At 48.1% G+C, this 20,168-nt stretch overlaps 1 protein-coding gene across 5 annotated transcripts in view; it reads right to left on the bottom strand.

The window, feature by feature from the left end:
- cdk8 (cyclin dependent kinase 8) overlaps positions 1–20,168 on the bottom strand; it is a 40,200-nt gene that overhangs the window by 1,675 nt on the left and 18,357 nt on the right. For 3 of the 5 annotated variants that reach the window (XM_088920333.1, XM_088920329.1, XM_088920331.1), the window contains exons 2-12: positions 19,114–19,189; positions 18,787–18,897; positions 17,178–17,318; positions 10,487–10,544; positions 10,115–10,246; positions 8,279–8,422; positions 5,302–5,371; positions 3,282–3,354; positions 2,144–2,241; positions 815–893; positions 73–231 (exon numbers count right to left, since the gene is read on the bottom strand). In XM_088920333.1, the coding sequence (XP_088776459.1) occupies positions 73–231; positions 815–893; positions 2,144–2,241; positions 3,282–3,354; positions 5,302–5,371; positions 8,279–8,422; positions 10,115–10,246; positions 10,487–10,544; positions 17,178–17,318; positions 18,787–18,897; positions 19,114–19,189 (1,141 nt within the window). The remainder of the gene's footprint in view (positions 1–72; positions 232–814; positions 894–2,143; positions 2,242–3,281; positions 3,355–5,301; positions 5,372–8,278; positions 8,423–10,114; positions 10,247–10,486; positions 10,545–17,177; positions 17,319–18,786; positions 18,898–19,113; positions 19,190–20,168) is intronic. The other 2 variants (XM_088920330.1, XM_088920332.1) reach the window with 1 other exon arrangement.

The following is a 20,168-nucleotide window of genomic DNA, read 5'->3' as shown; positions in this document are numbered from 1 at the left end:
GGGGCGTGGGGGAGAAGACGCCAAGAAAACTTGAGCTATTTAACCAAAAGGCCGAGAGAGGCAGGGACTTGCCTGGTAGTCTGAGGTCATGATGAGCCCACTTGAGGTAGTGGTGGGAGGAACCACTCTGACTTTCTTCAGGGGGGGCCCCTGCGCGTGGCTGTTGTCTGGGTTCCCCGTGTGGCCCGCCCCGTTAGTGTGGTTGTTCCCCTGTTGCTGCTGCTGGTTCTTCTCAAGTGTCCAAAGAAGAAAAAGAAACAGAGGGGGGGAAAAAAAAAGGAGGAAGGAATGTTAGTATACACCAAGCAGAGAGACCTCTCCCCCCCCCACCCTCCTCCCGGGCTTCATGTGGAGTAACCCTTCAGAGCAATTTCTACCACACAAGGAGCTCGATCACCATTTTCATCTGCCATTTTGTTCACAGAAGAGCGAGTGGAGTTCAGACAGAAGTAAAAAAACAGGATCAGATTTCTAGCCGAGACAGACGATGACAGTCACGGCTGAATTCTGAAAGACTCTAGCTTATTTGCTAATTCCTGCACAAATAACCCCTCTGTGCTATAATAGTATTGACTAGTATGCGTCAAGCTCTTATAACTTATAATTCTAATTATATCCTTACACTGATATAGCACTTTTCTGGACACTTCACTGGAAGTTCTTTACAGGTAATGGGGATTCCCCCTCCACCCCCACCAGTTGCGAGCTGCTCTTTCTACATACCTCTGCGGGTCTCACTTTCCACTTGATAAAGCTGGCCTGCAATATCTGGAATCACTTCTTTCCTAAAACGCATCATTTATTAATTTCTTACTTTGTCTCCTTTGTCCTCTGGTTCTTCTTCCGTTAGAAACTCACGTTTGGGATAGGGGATCTGGCAGCCTGCAAAGACACTACAACACAAGACACCTCAGTGTGACACCGTCCCGAAGTTCCCTTTGCTACCTCAACCCCTTTTAAGGAAAGCCCTGGGAAAAGGAGAGGACAGCCCCGTGTGGGAAAAGCACACAGCAGGTGAAGACCTCCTCAGTTAGATCAAGCACTGGGAAAGGAGTGAGACAGAAGCCTATACCTTTATAGTGCCTTTTCGATACTTCACAAGTTTAAACATGATGCTACTGTACAAAGGCACTGAAATATATACACCCAATTCCACTGGAAGAGAGCTCAGTGATTCTCTCTCCTATGACACTGCAGCCAGGGAAATTATTCTACTGAAGGAAATTCATTTGCACACAGCACAGACAGGGGGCAGTATAGGACCAGTCCAGCCCTTCACAATGCGGTGTTAGACAGCACCGACTGATGCGTGCAACAAATAGAGATTTCTAAAAGGGGAAGCCTTTTTGGAAACGCACATTTTTAACCATCGGCTTCAGTTTACGACAATCAGGCTCAGCAAGAATCCAAACTCATCCCGTGATGGGGAATTCTGAATCCTACAGTAGGTCTTGCTATGCCTGATGTCTGGGTAGCAGGAGTGAGGTAGTCGCAGCAGTGGTGAAGAATCGGACAGCAGCGCTCTCCACCCGAGCTGGTCACCGTGCAGGCTAGCGGTAGTGCGGAGGTGAAGGCCAGGACTCCCCCTGCGTCGGTGTCCAGTGGGGCAGTGGCAAGGAGGACACCCACACTCCTCCACAGCTGGCACAAACAAGAGACAGGGCTGCTGCCGGACGCTGGACCCTCCCCTGGAAGTGCACGGCCCCAACACCGAGCGACTGGGATCAGTGCACTCCACAGGGCAGCGTGATCAGACGAGGCCTCTCCCAACTACAGGGTTTCAAGACTTGCGATGCACTCTTAAAGGAGACAGAGCTAAAGCTGCAGTAAGACCCCCAACAACCCCGGACACAAACGCCGGCCAGGACGATGGAGAAAGTGCTCTTCTATGCATGCAGTTCCACCAGGAGCCGAGGCAGGAGTGTGTGTGTGTGTGCACGCAAGCCGAGGAGAGACGGGCAAGCGGAAAAGCCGAAGAAGCGCCTCTCTCGTGCCTCGCAGTTCGCCTGGTCGACCACAGTGCAGAAGCGCACTCTGAAGTGCAAGGGTTCCCACCTCATCGGACCCAAGTCAAGCCACTGTCTACACCTGCTTCCAGCCAGGCACTCAAGGTGGCATCCGGAGGGGAGGAGGGGACACTTACTCTGACGTGGGAAGGGGGTCTTCTAGAAAGTAGGGGTCCTGCATGGCCTGCTCTGAGGTTATTCTCTTGATGGGGTCCATGGTTAGCAGCTTCTGGAGCTGAAACAGGAGGGGAATCAGAGGACACTGTGAACGGGTGGCTGCAGGTCTCACACAACTAGGTGCCCAGGCGGCCTCAGATTACTGGGACGCACTAAACCACATGGAGTTAAGTCACTCATAAACTAGTGCAACTTGTACAATAAGAATTAATCCTTCGCTAAGTGGCCATCGCTTTTTTAATAGCTCAATAAATGGCCTCGGTTGAAATAAAAAAAAAACTGACTTGCATGCTTTGCGTCTAACAAAATTACACATTTTCTGTTTGAGTCTATCACTTAACTTCACCGCAATGTGTACGCTGCACTCAAGAAAAAAAACACGTAATCTAAAAAGATGCTAATTCTTTACCTTCATTTATTTCATTTGAGGGGCAAACAGAAATTCCCAATATGGTCAGATGACTGGGGTAATAGAGCTGCCTTTCTCTCATCAAGAGCAACGCTGAGAGTGCTAGGTGGCTGTGAAAGTCCCCATCATTACAAATCAGGAACAAAAAATAATAAAGTGGAGGGTCCAAACACACAAATGCTGTTATCACTGATCATGGAGACAAGAGTAAGTGGAGCTCATCACTGCTAGAGCTGCAGAAAACAACCATTATCTGGACGGTTTGTCTGGGAGGGTGTAGTGTCACACTGAGGTGATCAACTGCTAAGACTGAATAACAGCTGCAAACATCTGTACTGATCATTTGGGTATTTGTGGGAAGAAATGAAGGAAACTTCATATAAAGATATTCGGTTGTATATCAGTCACATTTTTTGTTTCAAATTGGTTCCAATTAAAAGTAATAGTCTTCAGATTAAAATGGCATTTGTAATGTGCTTGCATTAGCTGGACAACCAGGAAAACCGTGCTTAAATTCTCCTCTATCTGTCCCTTGAACTTTTAATGTAGCCAACCTAAACCACATAGTGTATTTTTGTGCAGCTCAGCAGGGTGGTGATTCACTGGTCCTGATGTCTCCCTCACTGCCCTCCACACATCTCCACAGCACACAGACAGACCAACACAAAGCGGTCTGGAACCGGGCTTACCAAGTGGAATGCTTTGCTGTCTGGTTTGACTTTGTGTTTTTCCATGTACTTAGTAAGACTGCAGTTTGTGTACCTGCAACGCATTAAAAAGACTCATCAGTGGCAGTTCAGTGCAGAAAAACAAAGCGTGAAAGGAAAAGTCACACGCAGAGCATTCAGAATGCAAACTGACAGCTTGATGAATACGAGAAACTTAAAGGGCTGCATCGGGGGGTCTGCGCTGCCACCTCGCCGCGCCTCGGCAAAGTTCGAACAGGAGCCAGCCTCTCTGCGGCCAGACCCCTCCTTCACAGGGTTTCAAAGAGGCCGCCCTGCTGGGTACACTAGCAGCCCCCGTCTCCTGCTCTGCCCAGGCGCGTGTGGGGAGACACATGCACCGGACACTTGGGATACGAAACACAGCTATTTGCTGCTGCACGAAGTGTGAGATTATTTGATCAGCTCTGCTCCTCAGAATCTATCCATCCCCTGTAGGACAGCAGGCAGGACAATCCCGTCGAAATTAATCAAGAGGGCCATCAAGTCTGCCACTGCCTGTCCACCATACAGCCGTGACAGTCATCAGACTCGGACTCCTGTTCCCAGCTCCCTCGCGTCTTCTTGCAGTCAAGCCCTGTGAACTCGCATTCCACACGAAGAAAATGTTTTTATTAACCGGGCAAAGAAAGGAAGAGCAGCGTGCCTCGACACCAGGAGAAGGTTACGGGGGCGACAGAGAAATCTGACACAGCAAACCTTCATCTGCGCTCAACCAGTATGAAAAAAGATACATTTCTATTCAAAAGCACACAATGACTGTTTTAAAAGCAAGGACAAGCAACACCGAATGAAATATCGATTACATTGTTTATATTCAACACCTTGGACTAAAATTGAGTATTCATAATATGAGCATTCGCACAATTTAAAAATGATGCCCCCTCCACCAGCCTCCTCTTTCTGTAAGCATACAATCACCTTTCACTGGTTAATTTCTTCCTAAACGCTCTCGTTTGAAGCATTTACTGAAATGACAGTTCTTTTCATAGGATGCTTCAAGCCGAACCAAACCAAGCTTCAAAGACTCTCTGTGCATTTTCTGTGCAGACCTGGGACACTTCCCAATGACAGCTAAAATCAAAACCTGAATCTTCAATGCAATCACATCTTGGGGAAAAAGAGGAAAAAAAAATCAATTAAAATGTGGCCAAGTCAGAATTTGTCTTAGTACCATCTGTAGCTGGGCTTTGTGGATTTAGAGAGCTACATCTAAAAGCATCCCTTACAGCAGCTACTGCTTTCATTCATCAGATAAAGTCTCCCCCACCCCCCCTTTCTGCTGCAAACAAGTTTTACGTGTCAGTGCAGATAAAAAGGAGAAACCCCTTTCATCAGCCTGGAGAGAGCACACTCTGTCACTAAAATCTGAAACATGAAGAAAAAAAAAACCTCAGTCTGATTTTAAGGGTGTGCGCTGTGGACTGTAAAGCTCAGAGACACAACTGGAAATAAAGCAAAGATCTGAACTCTGGTGCTGGCCCTCGTACCACAGGCAGGCAAACGGATCAGCTAGGCCTTGAAGCTTTGTGGGAAATGCCAAGTTCTTACCAGGCCAGTTTCACACATCCATCTATAATTCCCTGGTACCGTGTAAGGAAACACTGAAATACAAAGAAGGATATAGCTGGACCATGCTCTGTGTGTGCAACGAGTCACTCTGCCTCTGTTCTCTTCTCACCTGTTTAAAGGCCAGAGTGTGAAGCAGCTAACAGGGATTGAGACAGCTGTTCAGTCCTGACAGCGATGGACTGCTGACCGTACAGGGCCTCGAGTCTGATCACTGATCGCCCTGTGAAGCGCAGATCTTGCTTCCTTCTTAACACTAATCCTTCATGCATTGCATTTATTGCAAGCCTTCCTCAATTACAGAGGGCAGCCCACACCTGCATCAAAAGCAGATGACCTATGAATGAATACTCCTGTGGAAAGGCGGTCAGCCAATGAAGACTAGAAGATGTGCAGGGCACATTATTCAACTTACGTATTTCTTCTGAAGTCTTTCATCAGTGTTGAATGTTCAGGCATCTTCTTAATGTCTTCCCAGTCTTTGTCTGTGAAACAGGCACAGAGCTGTGTTGATTCTAGGTTTGCCAGACATCCAATCTTTCACAGGAATGTTTGGTTTTTAGGTTTTGTGTAGCGTCCGGCTGGAGCTACTGACTGGACAGCGAACGTCCTGACAGTATTCATTGACTCGATGTGCAATTGTTAAAATTTTCTAGTAAAGCATGTGCATAGCTGCAGCTCATCAATATGATGTAAAACACAATGAAAATCTGATGCAATACTCCCTGTTCCTTGAAAAACAAAACAGTCCATTCGAACCAACTCAAGGAAACACTTTTGACTGAAGTCTTCTTTATTATCCTGCTCTCCCTCTTCCTCCCCTAATCCCATAAAACATTTGTGGGGAAAGCAGGAAAAATATATTTGATTTAATTTAGGTGTCATCTACATTTTCGATGCAATATACAGTATGGGAGGAATATTTTGATGTAGAAGCTACATCCTCTCAGACCCATTGGGAACCTGTTTTAGGAAAACTCCCGTAAAAAGGGGAACAGCTGTATGCTATGACTTAAACAATCAATGCCAAAGAACTAGTCACCTTTGCCTACTTGCATCTCCTAGTTTGTGCTTCTGATTTAGCTGTGGATTTCCCACAGTAACTTTCGCGGTACGTGTGAGTGACGCCAACAGATTTCTTAGGGAACAACTCTGCAGGTGACGTCCCAGGACACCTCCTTGTTAACCACAGCACCCGCGTCATGGGTGATGACCAATCCGGCTCTGCAGCAGAACTAATGGGCACTGGCCATGTGCGGGCAGTATAGATGTTCGCGCCAATGTGAAACGGACCCGGACCCCCCCATGTCCGGCACATCCTACCCACAGACACGCCTCTGACATCAGCTCCCCTTGAAAAGCAGGCAGGAGAATGAGTTCGGCTAAAAATCACGAGCACCGCCAACTATTCAAATACCGTCGTGCACGCCTTTTGGGTATCTTGGAAAATGACCATTCACTGCCGGCCTTACCTGTTCTACATTAAAGAAAGGGGAATCTCAGTCTCGACTGGCAGTTGTTTTCTAAAACTCCACAGGAGCAAAAAAAAAAAAAACACCTCAAAGAAAGGACCAAGGGATTCTCTAGCCTCACCTCGGGAGCTCTGAAGATATGCAGCAGTATGGAGAAATGCACAGCAAACAGAACATGTGCAACCAAGCTACTTATAAAGCACTGAGCTACAGATTCCTCAGCCCTGCGATTCCACTGTAGCCCCTGTCACTGCCACTCTTCGATAAACCCCACAGAAAATGGAACTGCTCTATCCTGGCGATTCCCCAAAAAATTGGGCGGATTCACATCCGTCGGCAAAAATGGCCATTTTCGCAGCCCCCGATTTCCGCGCAGCCTGGGCAGCCAGCGCACTCACCACGAGGTTCATCACGCATTAGAAAAGCGGACATTCACCTTGCGGCACTAATCCCACCCCTTTAGGAACAAAGCATTTCCCACAGCTCCCTAAGGGAGGAAGCTGCTGAAATCTTGAAAATCACAGAGCTGCTGTGAAGCAGATGAAAAATGTTTTTCAAAGGAACAAAAAAAAAAACAACCAAACATTTAGAGTGTTGGTAGCTCGATAGGAAATCATGCTCCTCCTACTGTGCTGCAATGGAGAGCGTTATTAGATACATAACAGTGTGGCCTGGTTATTTACTGGCCCGATTCAGATCAAATATCACCTGTCCTGGAAGGGAACAAGTCAAGGTTTATTCCCTGCTGAAAAGAGAAGTAAGGAAACAACGTTTCGGACCCGAAAAAGGCTCCAAAGCTGAAACGTTGTTTCGTTTCTTCTCTTTTCAGCAGGGAATAAACCTTGTTCCTTTGCAGCCTGCGCAGCTCCCTACCCGAACTACTATCACCCTTCCTGTCCAAACAGCAGGGAAAGCGATGGAGAGAAGCAGCTCTCCTCCTTGCAGATTCACAATTAGACAGGCGAATTCATCTGAATTCTGAATTTCCCCGAGGAAAATGTTTCAGGGTATCCAAATGTACACACAACTGTTCATTTTACCTATTAAAGCAGATAAGAAGAATAAATGGGAAGGGTACATGCGATGGAGTCAGTATAAACTGATTATGCTGTAACAAACTATGTATGTGCAATATGTCAATTTGGGTAATTATTATGTGTTTTTTTGTAAATTGTTTAGCACGTGCAATAGATGCAATGTGTAATTTTTAGTGATCTATTCAGATGTACAGAAGCAATACGTGTCCATCCATCTTATTTTAAATCCGACTCAGGCCAGCTCCGATTATGTGTTGAAAAGGTACAGCATGTGAAGATGCATCATACATCTAGAGCTTACATTTTTATATTCACACCCAAGGCCACTAATGAAGCACATGAAAACATTCCATTTTTTAATTAATGAGAAAGACGAGAACCATCTACTTCATCAGCCAACTTAAACCAGGGTTTTTAGGGAGAAACCTCGTCTTCTACAGCCCTTTGAAAGGGCCCTCCTGGCCTGATTATACCACGAAGTCTTTTATGTGAGCACAAAGATATACATTCTTGCATATCTGCAGAGCTACAAAATAACCGGAGATGAGAAACCTTGAGCTTGAACTACAAGTACTAGATGGGTGACAGGGTAGGGAACTATCCTTTGCATCGTAAAGCAGTCTGGTCCATTTCAGGTTTTACCACATGCTCGCTCTTGAACGAACTGTTTTGAAAAGGGGGAAAGCGAAACGTGTTAAATATTCCTTCGGCCTCGGGTCTAGCCGACGTTAATTCACCGAGAGTGAGGAAACCAGCAGGGCATGTCTCCAGACTGCCAAAACACGGAATGGCTCGATCTACTTTGACATGGGACCAGGACCACAGCTCCTGGTTCTACTGCCTTTCTTCCGCTGCGGGTCATGGCCGGGCGGTGCCCTCTCACCTGCAGGGAAGCCCATGACGTTGAAAATGCGGTCCAGCTGGTCGTGGTGGTAGGGGTTACTGGTTTTGATGTCTTCTTGTCGACAGTGAAATATGGGCTCAGACGTTAACAGTTCAGCAAATATGCAACCTATAGCCCAAATATCTATATCCCCAAAGACAAACAGAAAAACAAATGCAGGTTAATTTCTCCCCACTACATCAGACACAGTGCAGGGTTTTCCAGGCTAAACAATCCCTTCAGTCATGATTCATGCATTAGGGAGGACAGGGCACAGAGCACAATGAAATGACAGCAGTTTCTCGTTCAGTCCCGGCCTGCGACGGGGAAAGCTGGGATGCTGACCCTCAGCAAAACAACGGACACAGTAACGGCAGACAGAAGCATTTCCAAACCGCTCTGCTTCTAGCGGGATGGGGACGCATGCCTCAGGCTCTGCAGTAAAAGAACCCGCTGGGGAAGAGCCAATACACAGACGGAGCTCTCTCCAGGCCCCGGGAAACTGCATTCCTCTTCGTGGAAATAAAAACCATGTCTGAGAAGATGTGGCACATGTGAACCATGTGGTGCTAACCACAGCCGGCTCCGACAAACCAGGATTGCTTGCTCAATCTGTTGCGGTGATGGGTGTACATCTCAACTCTGCGAAACATCTCAGGCATCTGCACTGCAGCCAGAGGAAAGACGTGCAGCGAGCCACTTGAATTCACCTCCCTGATTCTGTCAGTATTCCGCTTACAGATGCAGCGACGGAACTGCTTGTGCTCCTGGGGACTTCTCATAAAGCTGGAATACAGGGGGATTTGCAGAGACACTCTTGCCGTCGCAGGCCTGAGTGCTGACAGACGGGACCGTAGGCAGCACAGCTGAGCCACGTGCGACTCACTCAGGGGAAATAAGACCGACTGTGATGAAATTCATACAAAGGAGAACATTAAATCCGCTGTCAGATCCTGCCACCACCTACCATGCAATCAAACTGTCAGTCATGTGGGATTTTCACGTAAAGATGATTTTTTAAGTCAGTGCACAAAGAGGGAGCCTACAATTACAATACTTAGTGCCTTCAGAAAATCAGCAGTTACATGCACCGAAAGACCGGTTGAGAATTAACATCTGGGCTATTGCCATGTAAAATCATTCACAAATGCTTCTCTGACAGGAGCCGTTATTGCTGCAGTGCAAAGACCCGTGCTGACCGAGCAGATATCACTCTGCTGTACCCGTTCCAGTGATGTGCACACCTGCCTCACACTCTCCTCCCCCTCTGCTGTACCTAGATTTTTCTTACATTAGAAAAGTTAGCATAAAGAGGAGGCCGAGCTGCCCATCAAGCCTGTGTAGCAGTTAGTAGCTAATTGAACCCAGGGTCTCTTCCAGCTGTTTCTTTAAAGGAATCCAGGATACAAGACTTCAATAACATGGCTGGGTAACTTGTCTCTAACTCACACAGCCCCTTGCGTGTGGTCTTGCACGTTTCTTCTTGTAGCGTCTGGTTCAGGTTTTCCCTGATCATTCTGAAGCTGAAGAAGGGAGCTGGGCTGACTTTGCATATGAGGAATTTGTATAGTTGTAGAACGTTAAATTCTGAGCAGAGAGGAAATACTCCACTGCTGCATGTTCCATCCCCAGCACCACCTAGACCTGCTGGGAGCCGGGAGAGCTGGGACAGCAAGGCTGGTTGGCCGTGACCTTTAACCCCCCATCTGGCTCCCCCGTCAAGCAGCCTTCGCCTTCCCTCTTCCTTCTTCTCAGGCTGGCTCTCCGGCGTGCTGCAGCTCCCCCGACACCTGGATGAGAGTTGAGTCGTGTCTCCGTCCCGGTGCTCACACTTACCTATAGCTTTGGTATAGTGCCGCGCCCCGAGCAGCAGTTCTGGGGCCCGGTACCAGAATGTGACTACGACAGGATCCAGGTCGGCTAAAGGCTTCAGCGGTGAGTTAAAGAGCCGAGCAAAGCCCATGTCAGCTGCGGGGGAAGACAGACAAAGAGCCCTTAACAAGACTATCCAACAGATCGGCAGACAGCCAGTCCTGCAGCACGACGGGCAAAGGTCAAGCCTTAAAGACCCTCTCGGCCACGTCTCTCCAAGCGCACCCAGAGCAACGACGCATAAAACCACACGGGCTTCGGAAGTAAAGAGTACCTCTCACGAGAGTTGTATTCTTCACCACACCAAAGACCGGCCGAAGTAAAAAAGAGCATTACCTATCTTGACTCTCCCTCTCTCTGGGCCTTCTCCCATCACAAGAATGTTAGCAGGTTTCTGTGGGAGACGGAGAGCAGGTTAGAGCAGTGGATGTGCAGCCCTGTCACACCGACGCCCGAAGGCCACTAGAGCTGCTGACAGCCTTGTTTTGGCTTTGCTTGTGCTTCCACTACCAGGCCAGACACACCCTAGTCTGAACCCAGAACCAAAACCAGTCATAGCCCACCTGTAAACATAACTTTTATCAATCCTGGCTGACAATTCACACAAGCCCCTGGAATCCACTTATCTCCCCTTCAGCGTCTTTGTCGTTACTTCTATTAACATTTATACTGAACCAGAAAGCACCAGAAAGAACCAGAAAGGGACGAGAATTTAAAACTCCTCTGGTGCGCACAGCGGGTATCACAGCAGGACTTCAATTCCTACCGCGTGACGCCAAGCTCCCTCCGAGACTGCCCTTGGCCCGAGTGGCCGAGTGCTGCCGCGATGCTGTCCCGACGTGTCAAAGGGACCGGGGACGATCAGCGCATGGCTGAAGGAACACAGGTCCTTGGTAACGGGGGCAGAGTATTCCCAGATGGATAGTCGGGCATGGATATCATGTGCACACATTTCATGCCCACCAGCCCTTGTAAATAATAATATAGCTCTTTTCTGGACACTCCACTCAAAGCTCTTTACAGGGAATGGGGATCCCCTCAACCACCATCAGTGTGTAGGGCCAGTACTCTCCCCACACACCAGCTCTCAGTGGGAGGAGAACAGAGTGATGAACCCAGTTTACAGATGGGGATTATTAGGAGGCCATGACTGGTAAAGGCACTAGGGTAACACCCCTGCTCTTCAGGGTAAAATCCAGGACTCACCGGGCCATAGACAACTAGAAAAACTCATGCTGTAGGCGACTCCCAACCAGAATCAGGTAGCGGACCCTCGGGAATTCGGGATTTCGAACCCTTGTGAACAGTACAGCGTCGCAGAACTGTAGCTGGCTTTACACAGGATCGCAAAGCCTACTATCAGACAACCTGACCCGATTCCGATGAGGTTAAAACAAGCGTCTAACTTTGTGTTTTGCTGCGGCCCTTGGAGGATTCAAACCCCGTTTCATGCTTTGTTCCTTAACGCTTCTCTGTCCACGGGCCCCGGGCGCTGTAAAGCACCCCCTCTCGTGTCAGAGGAGCCGTGCAGAACTGCAGCAGCAGCCCCAACGCACAGCAGACCGGCGGCGCAGGAGGAGGCCGAGAAATTCATTCACCTGTTGAATTGAGGAGGAAGGTCCACCCCAACCCCCTTTTTATCCCCATAGTCACTGAAGAAAAATCGGACCGTTATCCAGGATAATTACTCTAAAACTAGGATCACACCTTCCACCATCTCGGCTAATTTCTTCGTAAAACCTCTCCATTCATTTACAGATTTTTCACACTTCTCAAGGAATCCTTCCCCCCCAGATTTCCATTCGTTAGGACACTTTCTTTCTCACCTGGCAGGCCGCCCGTGCTCACTGAACTCTTCCTTCGGTCTCTTGAGCTTCAAACCCCAGCAGCTCTCCCTGCGTTTCTACTCTCCGCGTCCCTGAGCGGAGTCGAACTGTGCTTTTTCCTTTGCAGCCCAACGCATACTGACCCAGCCCGGTTCGCAATCAGCAACCGGACTGCTCACGTGGGTAACTCATAAACAAACCGCAAAATCTCCTCTCCTCTCAAAGGCTGACCTACTCGAGTATTCAAATCTCAGTTGAAAATCAACAGCAACGGCCGGCATTTACTGGGACAAACTGTGCATCCTGCGTAACCCAAAGCAACCGTTCGTTCTACAGTCGCGCTTTTAATTCTGTGCTGCAAAGCACTCTGGGACAGCACTGCATCGACAAATCCAATATTAGATTTATTCCGTTTTGCATTACACCCTCCTGTTTTTTCCTCAAGAAGCCGTTTGCAGGTGACAATTCTCACATTCAACAAAGCGCCATTTTCCCACGGCTCCTTGGACTCCCTTCCTGCCACAGTTTCTGCAATGGCAGGTGTACGACAACATACACCAAGACACAGGGAAGTTTCTGTTTCAAAGGCATTGCAAAAAAAGCGCATGGGTCTCCATCAGGGAGCAGCAGTGTTTTATTTGTAAACTTATAGCATTTGCAGGGAATTCACAGGCTAGAGGCAGGCTGATGGGGAATTTTCTCCTTTGGAGCAGTGTAGGCCCCCCACTGCAGGAGACTGCTAGCAGAAATCTTGGCAAAAGCACAATAAACAACCAGAAGATCTGCATGACCCATTCAATCGCTCCCCTGCAGAGTGTGGGTCCCACTCTGCCCCCATGAGATTTCAGCAGAAAACACACAGACATTTCCACAGCGATTACATCACATTCTTGCATTATTTGCTGTGGTGCTTGTTGTTATCTTGTTAACTTCATTATCCTGGTCTGGATTGGGACACGTTATCGTGTGATCCGATCTGCTGTAACAGACAGGCTTACCAAGAGTTTCCGCACTCAAAAAGCCTGAAACAACGGAGGTTTTGATAAACCGATAAGAATCTTTTTTTTGCACATTTCATCTGAAGGAGAAAAAAAAGCCCCACAGGCCAGCATAGCGCTGAAGCTTAACATAACAGGTACCAGGTGTTCAAAGATTTGCGGAATTGACTTTAATCCCTAAAAACCAACCCTGCCAGCCTGCTCCTGACCCCAGACGGTGCAAGAAGAGATTAAATCTCCTCTCAAACGGAGGGGACAGAGTTCTGAAATCTCCAGTTTTGCTACTTACCAAAGGCATTCCCCCCCCCCACCTCTGAGTTTCAACATCAAATAAAAGGAACAAAATCAATTGGGCTTGATTGCTTCGATGGTGAAAGAGCGAGAAATTTTCTCCAGAGAAAAAACGGAGGGGAGACTATTAAATACCTCTTTTCTGGCTGATGACAACTGCACTGCTATTTTCATGACAAAGCACCTCGGCAATCAGTGAGCCTGCAGTACTGGAAGCCAGGATTCTCTCACCTGGTGGGCTTCAGGACAATGCTGCAGCTCAATCCTCTGAAAGACCCCCCCCCAGCTCACCATGTCCTTCTCTTGCCTGGGGTGCCCTTAGCCTCTGATCCCAGCAACAGCAGGATGGAAAGCGGATTAGAGACCAAGACGTATCAAGCGGTTTGATGAATCCATCTTTATTGCCTGGCAAACCATCCCAGAGACCATTAGAGACCCCCACCAGGCAGCTCACGCCCAGAATGACAGGGGATCACCTGTGTGGTGACTGGTATGGAATGAGATATTCCTTATGGTTTCTAGCAGCTGCCCTTGCGTGTTCTGAATTGGACAGTTTCCTAAAAAAAACTGGTAAATCTCAGATTGCTGGCTCAGGCTACATTCATGCCTATCATAATTAGATTGTAAGGTTAACGGGAGAAACCTGCACAGCAAAAAACTTTTAGCGAAGAGGACTGAGTGTTTGGCTCCTGAAGAGTGTAATCAGCTGGAATTTTTTCGATCAGTGGTGTATGTCTGTACAGCACAAATTTGCAAACATGCTTGAATATGTGCAAGCATGTGGTTTTATAACCCTAGAGGACTGCCAGGGAACAATTTTGTTTTATGATGAAGCCACAAAGCAACATGCCAAAAAATTGCAGCCATTAGCATTTAGATTGTTGATTAAATCTGGCAAAGCTCCTGCAATGATTTTTTTTCCTCCATTCCTTTAAAGAAGTGCAGCCGCCGCAATTTAATAAGGATTGAAATGTCACCTGAGTCAAGGCTCATTGTGGAGAAAGGGCACCAGCTCCACTGCAGTATTACCCCCCTCGTGCGATAACAGCTGGCGATTACCCAGGAACCAGACCCAGTCATCGCTCCAAACAGTCCCTTTAGATAGGTGACAGGCGACACCCTCTCAGCACTGACAAAAACATCAAAACCACACGCTTCCAACATCTACAGCACAGGGAAGAGATCGCGTGTATGCTTTCACATGAATAAAAACAGCTTAACAAAACTGGATTAGATAAAAATAGGGATTGAGAATTATAAGATCCTCAAACTCTACTTAGACAGCTTCTCGCAGAAATCCATGTGTAATGGCGTCTGCCCTGTCTCCTTCAAGAGTCCAGAGCAGTCAGGGTAATGGGTACCCCACCTTCTTAATCTGGACACTTAGCGCGCAGGGGGTATGTTGCGCTTATTCCTAAAAAGGTGTGCACACAATGGCTAAAAGAATTTCCTTTATTACTGGAGTATTAGAAGACCCAGGAAAGAAGTCATTTGCTCAGGAATGTTTAGGGAAAAAAAAAGATTTCCCAGCAAGAGTCGGATATTCCCGACTTGAGCATGGGATGCCCAATGCCACTCACCCCTTGAGGGATCCTGGCCACAGTCAGTTAGCGACACGACCCTGGCTCAAACCCGTGACCAGCCAATGCTCGGGCGTGCGCCTTTCCCAGCTGAGACGCGCATGAGGCCCTCAGACTCAGCTTAGAAGGCTCACGGGAGACCGTCCAGCATGAATTCTAAAAAAGCAGCACTGCATCGATCTTGTTTAAGGCAGGGTTAGGAAGCATCAGCAAGCATCCGAGGTTCTGGAGATCAAAGATCCGGCCACACCCCCTTACAAACACAAGGAAATGTGTCGAACACACGGGCTCAAGAAATGTGTCCAAACACTAGGACATGAGCAGCCGCACTCCAGGATACTGGACTACTACTGTTCCCGATCAAGTGAGAGATCTGGGGATCTGTCGCTAGAAGAAGAGATCTGGGGATCCGTCACTCTGAATGAAGTACGCGGGTGCCGGCAAGAGCAGAGCGACACAGAGAGAGCCCACAGTACTGGTTATTCCAGCCCGCGCAGATGCAGGATTAGGCCATTATGGAGAGCGTCCTCAAAATCCTGCTCTTTGGGTCAATGACCTCTACACTGTGAAATGCCTGGAAAAACAAAGAACACCTGAAGCCTCCAGCAGGCGAAGCTCTGCTCCCGAGAGCTCCCCCTTCCCGTCCCGCCTGCGGGCGGAACCCGGCACTCCGGATTTTACCAGCAGTAGGCTTCACCCCCCCCACACACACACACACACACACACACACACACACACACACACACACACCAGGTGCTGGATGTTCTCCGCTTATTAAACTTGCATAAGAAAAGACATGGGAACTAAAATAATATTAAAGACAACACTGGCCTTTGTGTTTCACAAACCCCTGGTTACGGGGGCTGCTAGCAACTCTTAATCCTGAATGAACAATCAGGGCTCGCGTGAGGCAGTCTGGGCACAGGAAAACACAGAGGGATTACTTTAGTGCTCAAGCCTTTATTAGGGTTTAGAGGAAAGAAAGAGCCACACGCACCGATTCAGACGCAGGCCCACATCTGTCTGACACCATGAGCTGCACGCACGCACGCACTCATTTAGCTCCTAATATAATTTCACAAATAAATTAAGAAATTATTTACAAGGGCATGACTGCTTAAAAATAAAACCGCATCCGAGATGAATATTTTCCCTGTCAGGGTTTTCAGAATCACTATGCCTGTTTTAACATCTATTTACTATTCCTCACGGTAAAATCCAGCAGGACGTGAGCTCTCAAGGAAAGTGAAAATGACACAAGAAGCAAGGCTCTTTATTGGTAAGCAAGCCGGCTACACACTCCTCTATTTGAATGAATCCCCCCAACTCATAGACTCGCTCTGGCTGTTCCTCGATATTGCTTCATCTCTCGTTAACGATGCCATCGCCCCCCCCACCCCTCTCTGAGGAATATCTGGTCGTACAACCCGGGTATCGGATACGGGCAGACACGAGGATGAACGCAGAGCGCTCTGCAGGGAAAGGGACTGAGCAGCAGAGACGAAGGGCTGGACAGGAAGCTGATTCTGCCTCATCACACATCAGCTCGGACTGCGGGACTGCAGGGGGCCACCGACCGCTTCCGAAATCCAGCTGAGCGGTCGTATTCCCGCCATTGACCTATGTTAAATCAAGCCTTTTTTTGGGCATTTTTCCCCATCCAGGATCATGCTTTTTTTAAATGCGTCTCACAATGACAAAAGCCCAAAATGCCTCAAATGGAAGCTTTTGTTTTTGTGTTTGCGCATCAGAATGGATCCCTTCAGCCCATCTAAATTGATTAGTAATTAAGAGCTAATTGATCCAGGGATCTCATCCATCTGTTTCCTGAAAGAAGCCAGGGTATCAGCTTAAGACAAGAGAAGATAAGGCTCGATGGACAGCATCTTGGGATGGCGGGGGGGCCCTGTGGCTCAGGATCTGCGCCTGTGGCTGGAAGGTTGCCGGTTCATATCCCGCGGCCGGCAGAGGAATCCTACTCCGTTGGGCCCCTGAGCAAGGCCCTTCACCCCAACTGCTCCAGGGGTGCTGTATAAACGGCTGACCCTGCGCTCTGACCCATAGCTTCTCTCCCTGTCTGTGTCTCATGGGGTATGTGAAAAGACAAATTCCTAATAAAGAAATTGTATATGGCCAGTCAAGTGATCTTATCTGATCTTCTGGCCTGAGCTGTGTAACTCCATTTACTGGTTCAGCTAGCGTTGCACCTAGCCCCACCCCACCCGCAAGGTTTTTTTGCGGCGGCAGATGATTTAGAAACTAAAATTCCCGGCTGGATTGAGGTGCGAGTTCCGTGTTCCTTTCGGGCTCGCAGTGCCCGGGGCGCACTCACCAGGTCCCTGTGCAGAACCCAGTTGGCGTGCAGGTAGTGGATGCCATCCAGGATCTGGTACAGCAGCGACTTCACCATCCCGCGCGGCAGCTGCAGGGGCTTCTTGTTGGCCTTGGACGCCCTGTGGAACTTGATGATGTGCTACGGGGAGGGGGTCGGGGAACAGAAGAGGAGACGCGTTACAGACAAGGAAGGGGGCCTCTTCAGCATGGGGGGGCCCAGTCCTGGTCCCGGTGACCCCCACACACCTGCTGGTTTTTGTTCCAGCTGAGGCCTCCATTACACAATCAAACCCTTCATTGACTTCATAGCAATAAAATTAATTTGAGCTGTCTGTGCCCAGCTCTGAAACGTGCTGGAGCTTTAACTGTATTCAGCTGTATTTTTTTTTTTTTTTTAAGGGAAATAAAATTCCAAACTTTCCAAAAACTGGAAAATGCAACTTCTCCAATGGTGCAACTCAGTCTTTAATTATCCAACGTGTGTGGATTGGGAGCCCCTGCTTCAGCTCATGTGGCTAGCTTGGCAGTGGCAGCGGCCGTGCAAGGGGTCAGGGGTCAGGGGTCAGGGGACAAAGCTAAACACACTAATGGTTTTCTGTGCATCACATTCATTCCTTTCACGACTGCTCCTTGCAACCCCCCTGACCTTCTGAAACCCTGCAAGGGTGTGACAAAGAAAAACAAAACCACCTGCTGACCTGCATCTTCGAAATATCAGGAAAGCAGCCAGAAACGTACACTACAAATGTCACTGGGAGCCAAGTGAGAAGGTCAGCCGGTTACTTCCCTGAGCTCAGGCAAAAGTTCAAGGTAAAATCAGACCCCTGCTGCGCACAAAAGCACAGTTGCAGACCCTCCAGTAACAAAGCGATTCCTGAATCTTGTGGCCTCAGTCTGAAATGAACCTTCGCAGACGACACTCGCCGACGCAGCTCCCCACTCGGGCCTTAACCCAATGCATTCCTCAATCAAAAGCATTTTTATTAATAATGAATTATTTCTTGCACTTATGAGACGCTTTTCATCACAAAAGAATTCCAAAGCACCTTTATGAGGAGAAGGACAGTGCTGGGAGGCCCAGCCTTCCTATCTCCTCTGCTCGTTATTTGCTTATTTAACCTCAGCTGGCAGTCCGCTTGGTACCAGATCCAAGGTCAACAGCTGCAATGGCATGACCTGTTTTATACAAAAAAAACTAACTTGAGAGAGCAAACGGTGAACAGGCCTGCTCAAGTAATCTCCGAGAGGGTGTCGGCTCTGCTCCCCCCCCTCCTCTCTGCACAGCGGCAAAGACAGCCACTTAAAGACATCCCCTAAAACAGGGCTTCCCAGCTCCAGACCTCCCCTGGGGTCCGGAGTACAGCAGGTTTTATATTTCCATAAATCTGTCCCATCAAAGCTCGACTGGATCAATTTCGCCCTTATGCCAGATGAAGATGCAATGCTCATTACAATTTAGGGAGATACAGAAAGCCTGCTAGATTCTGGACCCAGGAAAACATGAGCTGTGATCCACAGCTAATGGGTTTTCCTCTGTCCATTCAGGATGCCTTGAAGAGTTGACTGAAGCTCCCTACAGCGCAGTGTCACAGCGGCGCAGGCCTCACCCAGAGGTCGTGCTCGGCGTAGTCGAACAGAAGCCACACTTTCCTGTCAGCGTGGGACAGGAACACCTTCTGCAGGGAGATGACATTGGGGTGCTTCAGCTCTCTCAAGAGCTGCACAGAGAAAACAGACACAGAGTTAAACCCCCGCGAAAGCTACAAAACATTACAGAACAGACTGTTTTTTCCAACATGTGTCCTTCTTCAGAGGAAAGTGGAAGTACGTAGGATTCTGCTGCAAGTCTAGTCATTTAGACAGCTTAGCTTGAAGTGGCTGCCAAGGCAAAAGAGTCTGGTCCAGAACACAGAGCATTCTGTTTTTATACTCACTGCAATTTCTCTGCAAGCAGACATGGATATTCCAGTGCCTTCTATCTGTTTTAAAGCGTAGTCTTTGTCATCTTTCCTGAAAAATGCAATCGAAAAGAAAAAAAGCACTTTAATTCATCAGAGCAAGGGCCTAGTCAGAAGTCATGAACCCTCACACATGAGTCATTTATGATGCAACTGAACATTCATCAAACCAAATCTGTCTGCAGGTTTTAGTTCCAACTCCAACTAACCTTAATTGGCTTAACTGGACCAATTATAGAACCTCTCTGAGCTCTTCAGATGGGAAGAATTTAAAATATGCAGGAGCTGAGCTGTACCAGCCTGCCTTACAAAGCCTCTTTGCAGGTGGCTGTAGTGTCTGCAGCCACTATCCAGGAAGACGCAAGAACAGCTACAACACGTTTACACACTCCTGCAGTTTTTAAAGGACTGTTAGTGGAAAGGGCATTTTACCCTATTTTGTGAAATAAAAAAACATTACAGACAGTTCAAGGTGGAAGCCTGAACTGAAGGCCTATGCTAACCCAGCCCGTGGGAAAAGTTATCACTTATGAATAGTAGCTTTTTTACTGCAGTTTCCTTTAGAAATTGTGATGTCTGGCCCCGAGGCAGCACGAACAGTAAAACAACAACTGCCACTTGTCACGCAAACCCCTGAAAACCCTAACAGCATTGCTCTTATTAAACACACTGCATAACACAGCAAAAAAAAATTAACAAGGAGCAGCACGGCATTTGTCCCAGGGTAGTGCGACCACAGAGGGCTTGTACTGGGCGCTGCAGTCCACAGCCCGAGGCAGAGCCAGGCACCAGCCGAAATAGCAGCAGGAGGAAACAAGAAGGTCCCAACACTCTGTGTGAAGAGCTCAGTAACTAACAAATGTTTTCCTTCACTTGCGCTGTCCGGGACGAATTCACTGCTACAAAAAAAAAACCACACATGAAAAGAAATAGATTGTTGTTCCTTTGTCCCGTAACAGCTGGGATTTGCTTGGAACAGTGTGCAATAACTAGGCGACCTCACAGCTCAGCAGAGAGCCTATCAGCAATTA

Source organism: Atractosteus spatula, chromosome 7, assembly GCF_055471065.1.
Source record: "Atractosteus spatula isolate fAtrSpa1 chromosome 7, fAtrSpa1.hap1, whole genome shotgun sequence".
In the NCBI taxonomy this organism is placed as follows: domain Eukaryota; kingdom Metazoa; phylum Chordata; class Actinopteri; order Semionotiformes; family Lepisosteidae; genus Atractosteus; species Atractosteus spatula.
Note: the sequence above shows the minus strand (reverse complement) of the source record. Positions and strands in the feature narration are given on the sequence as shown.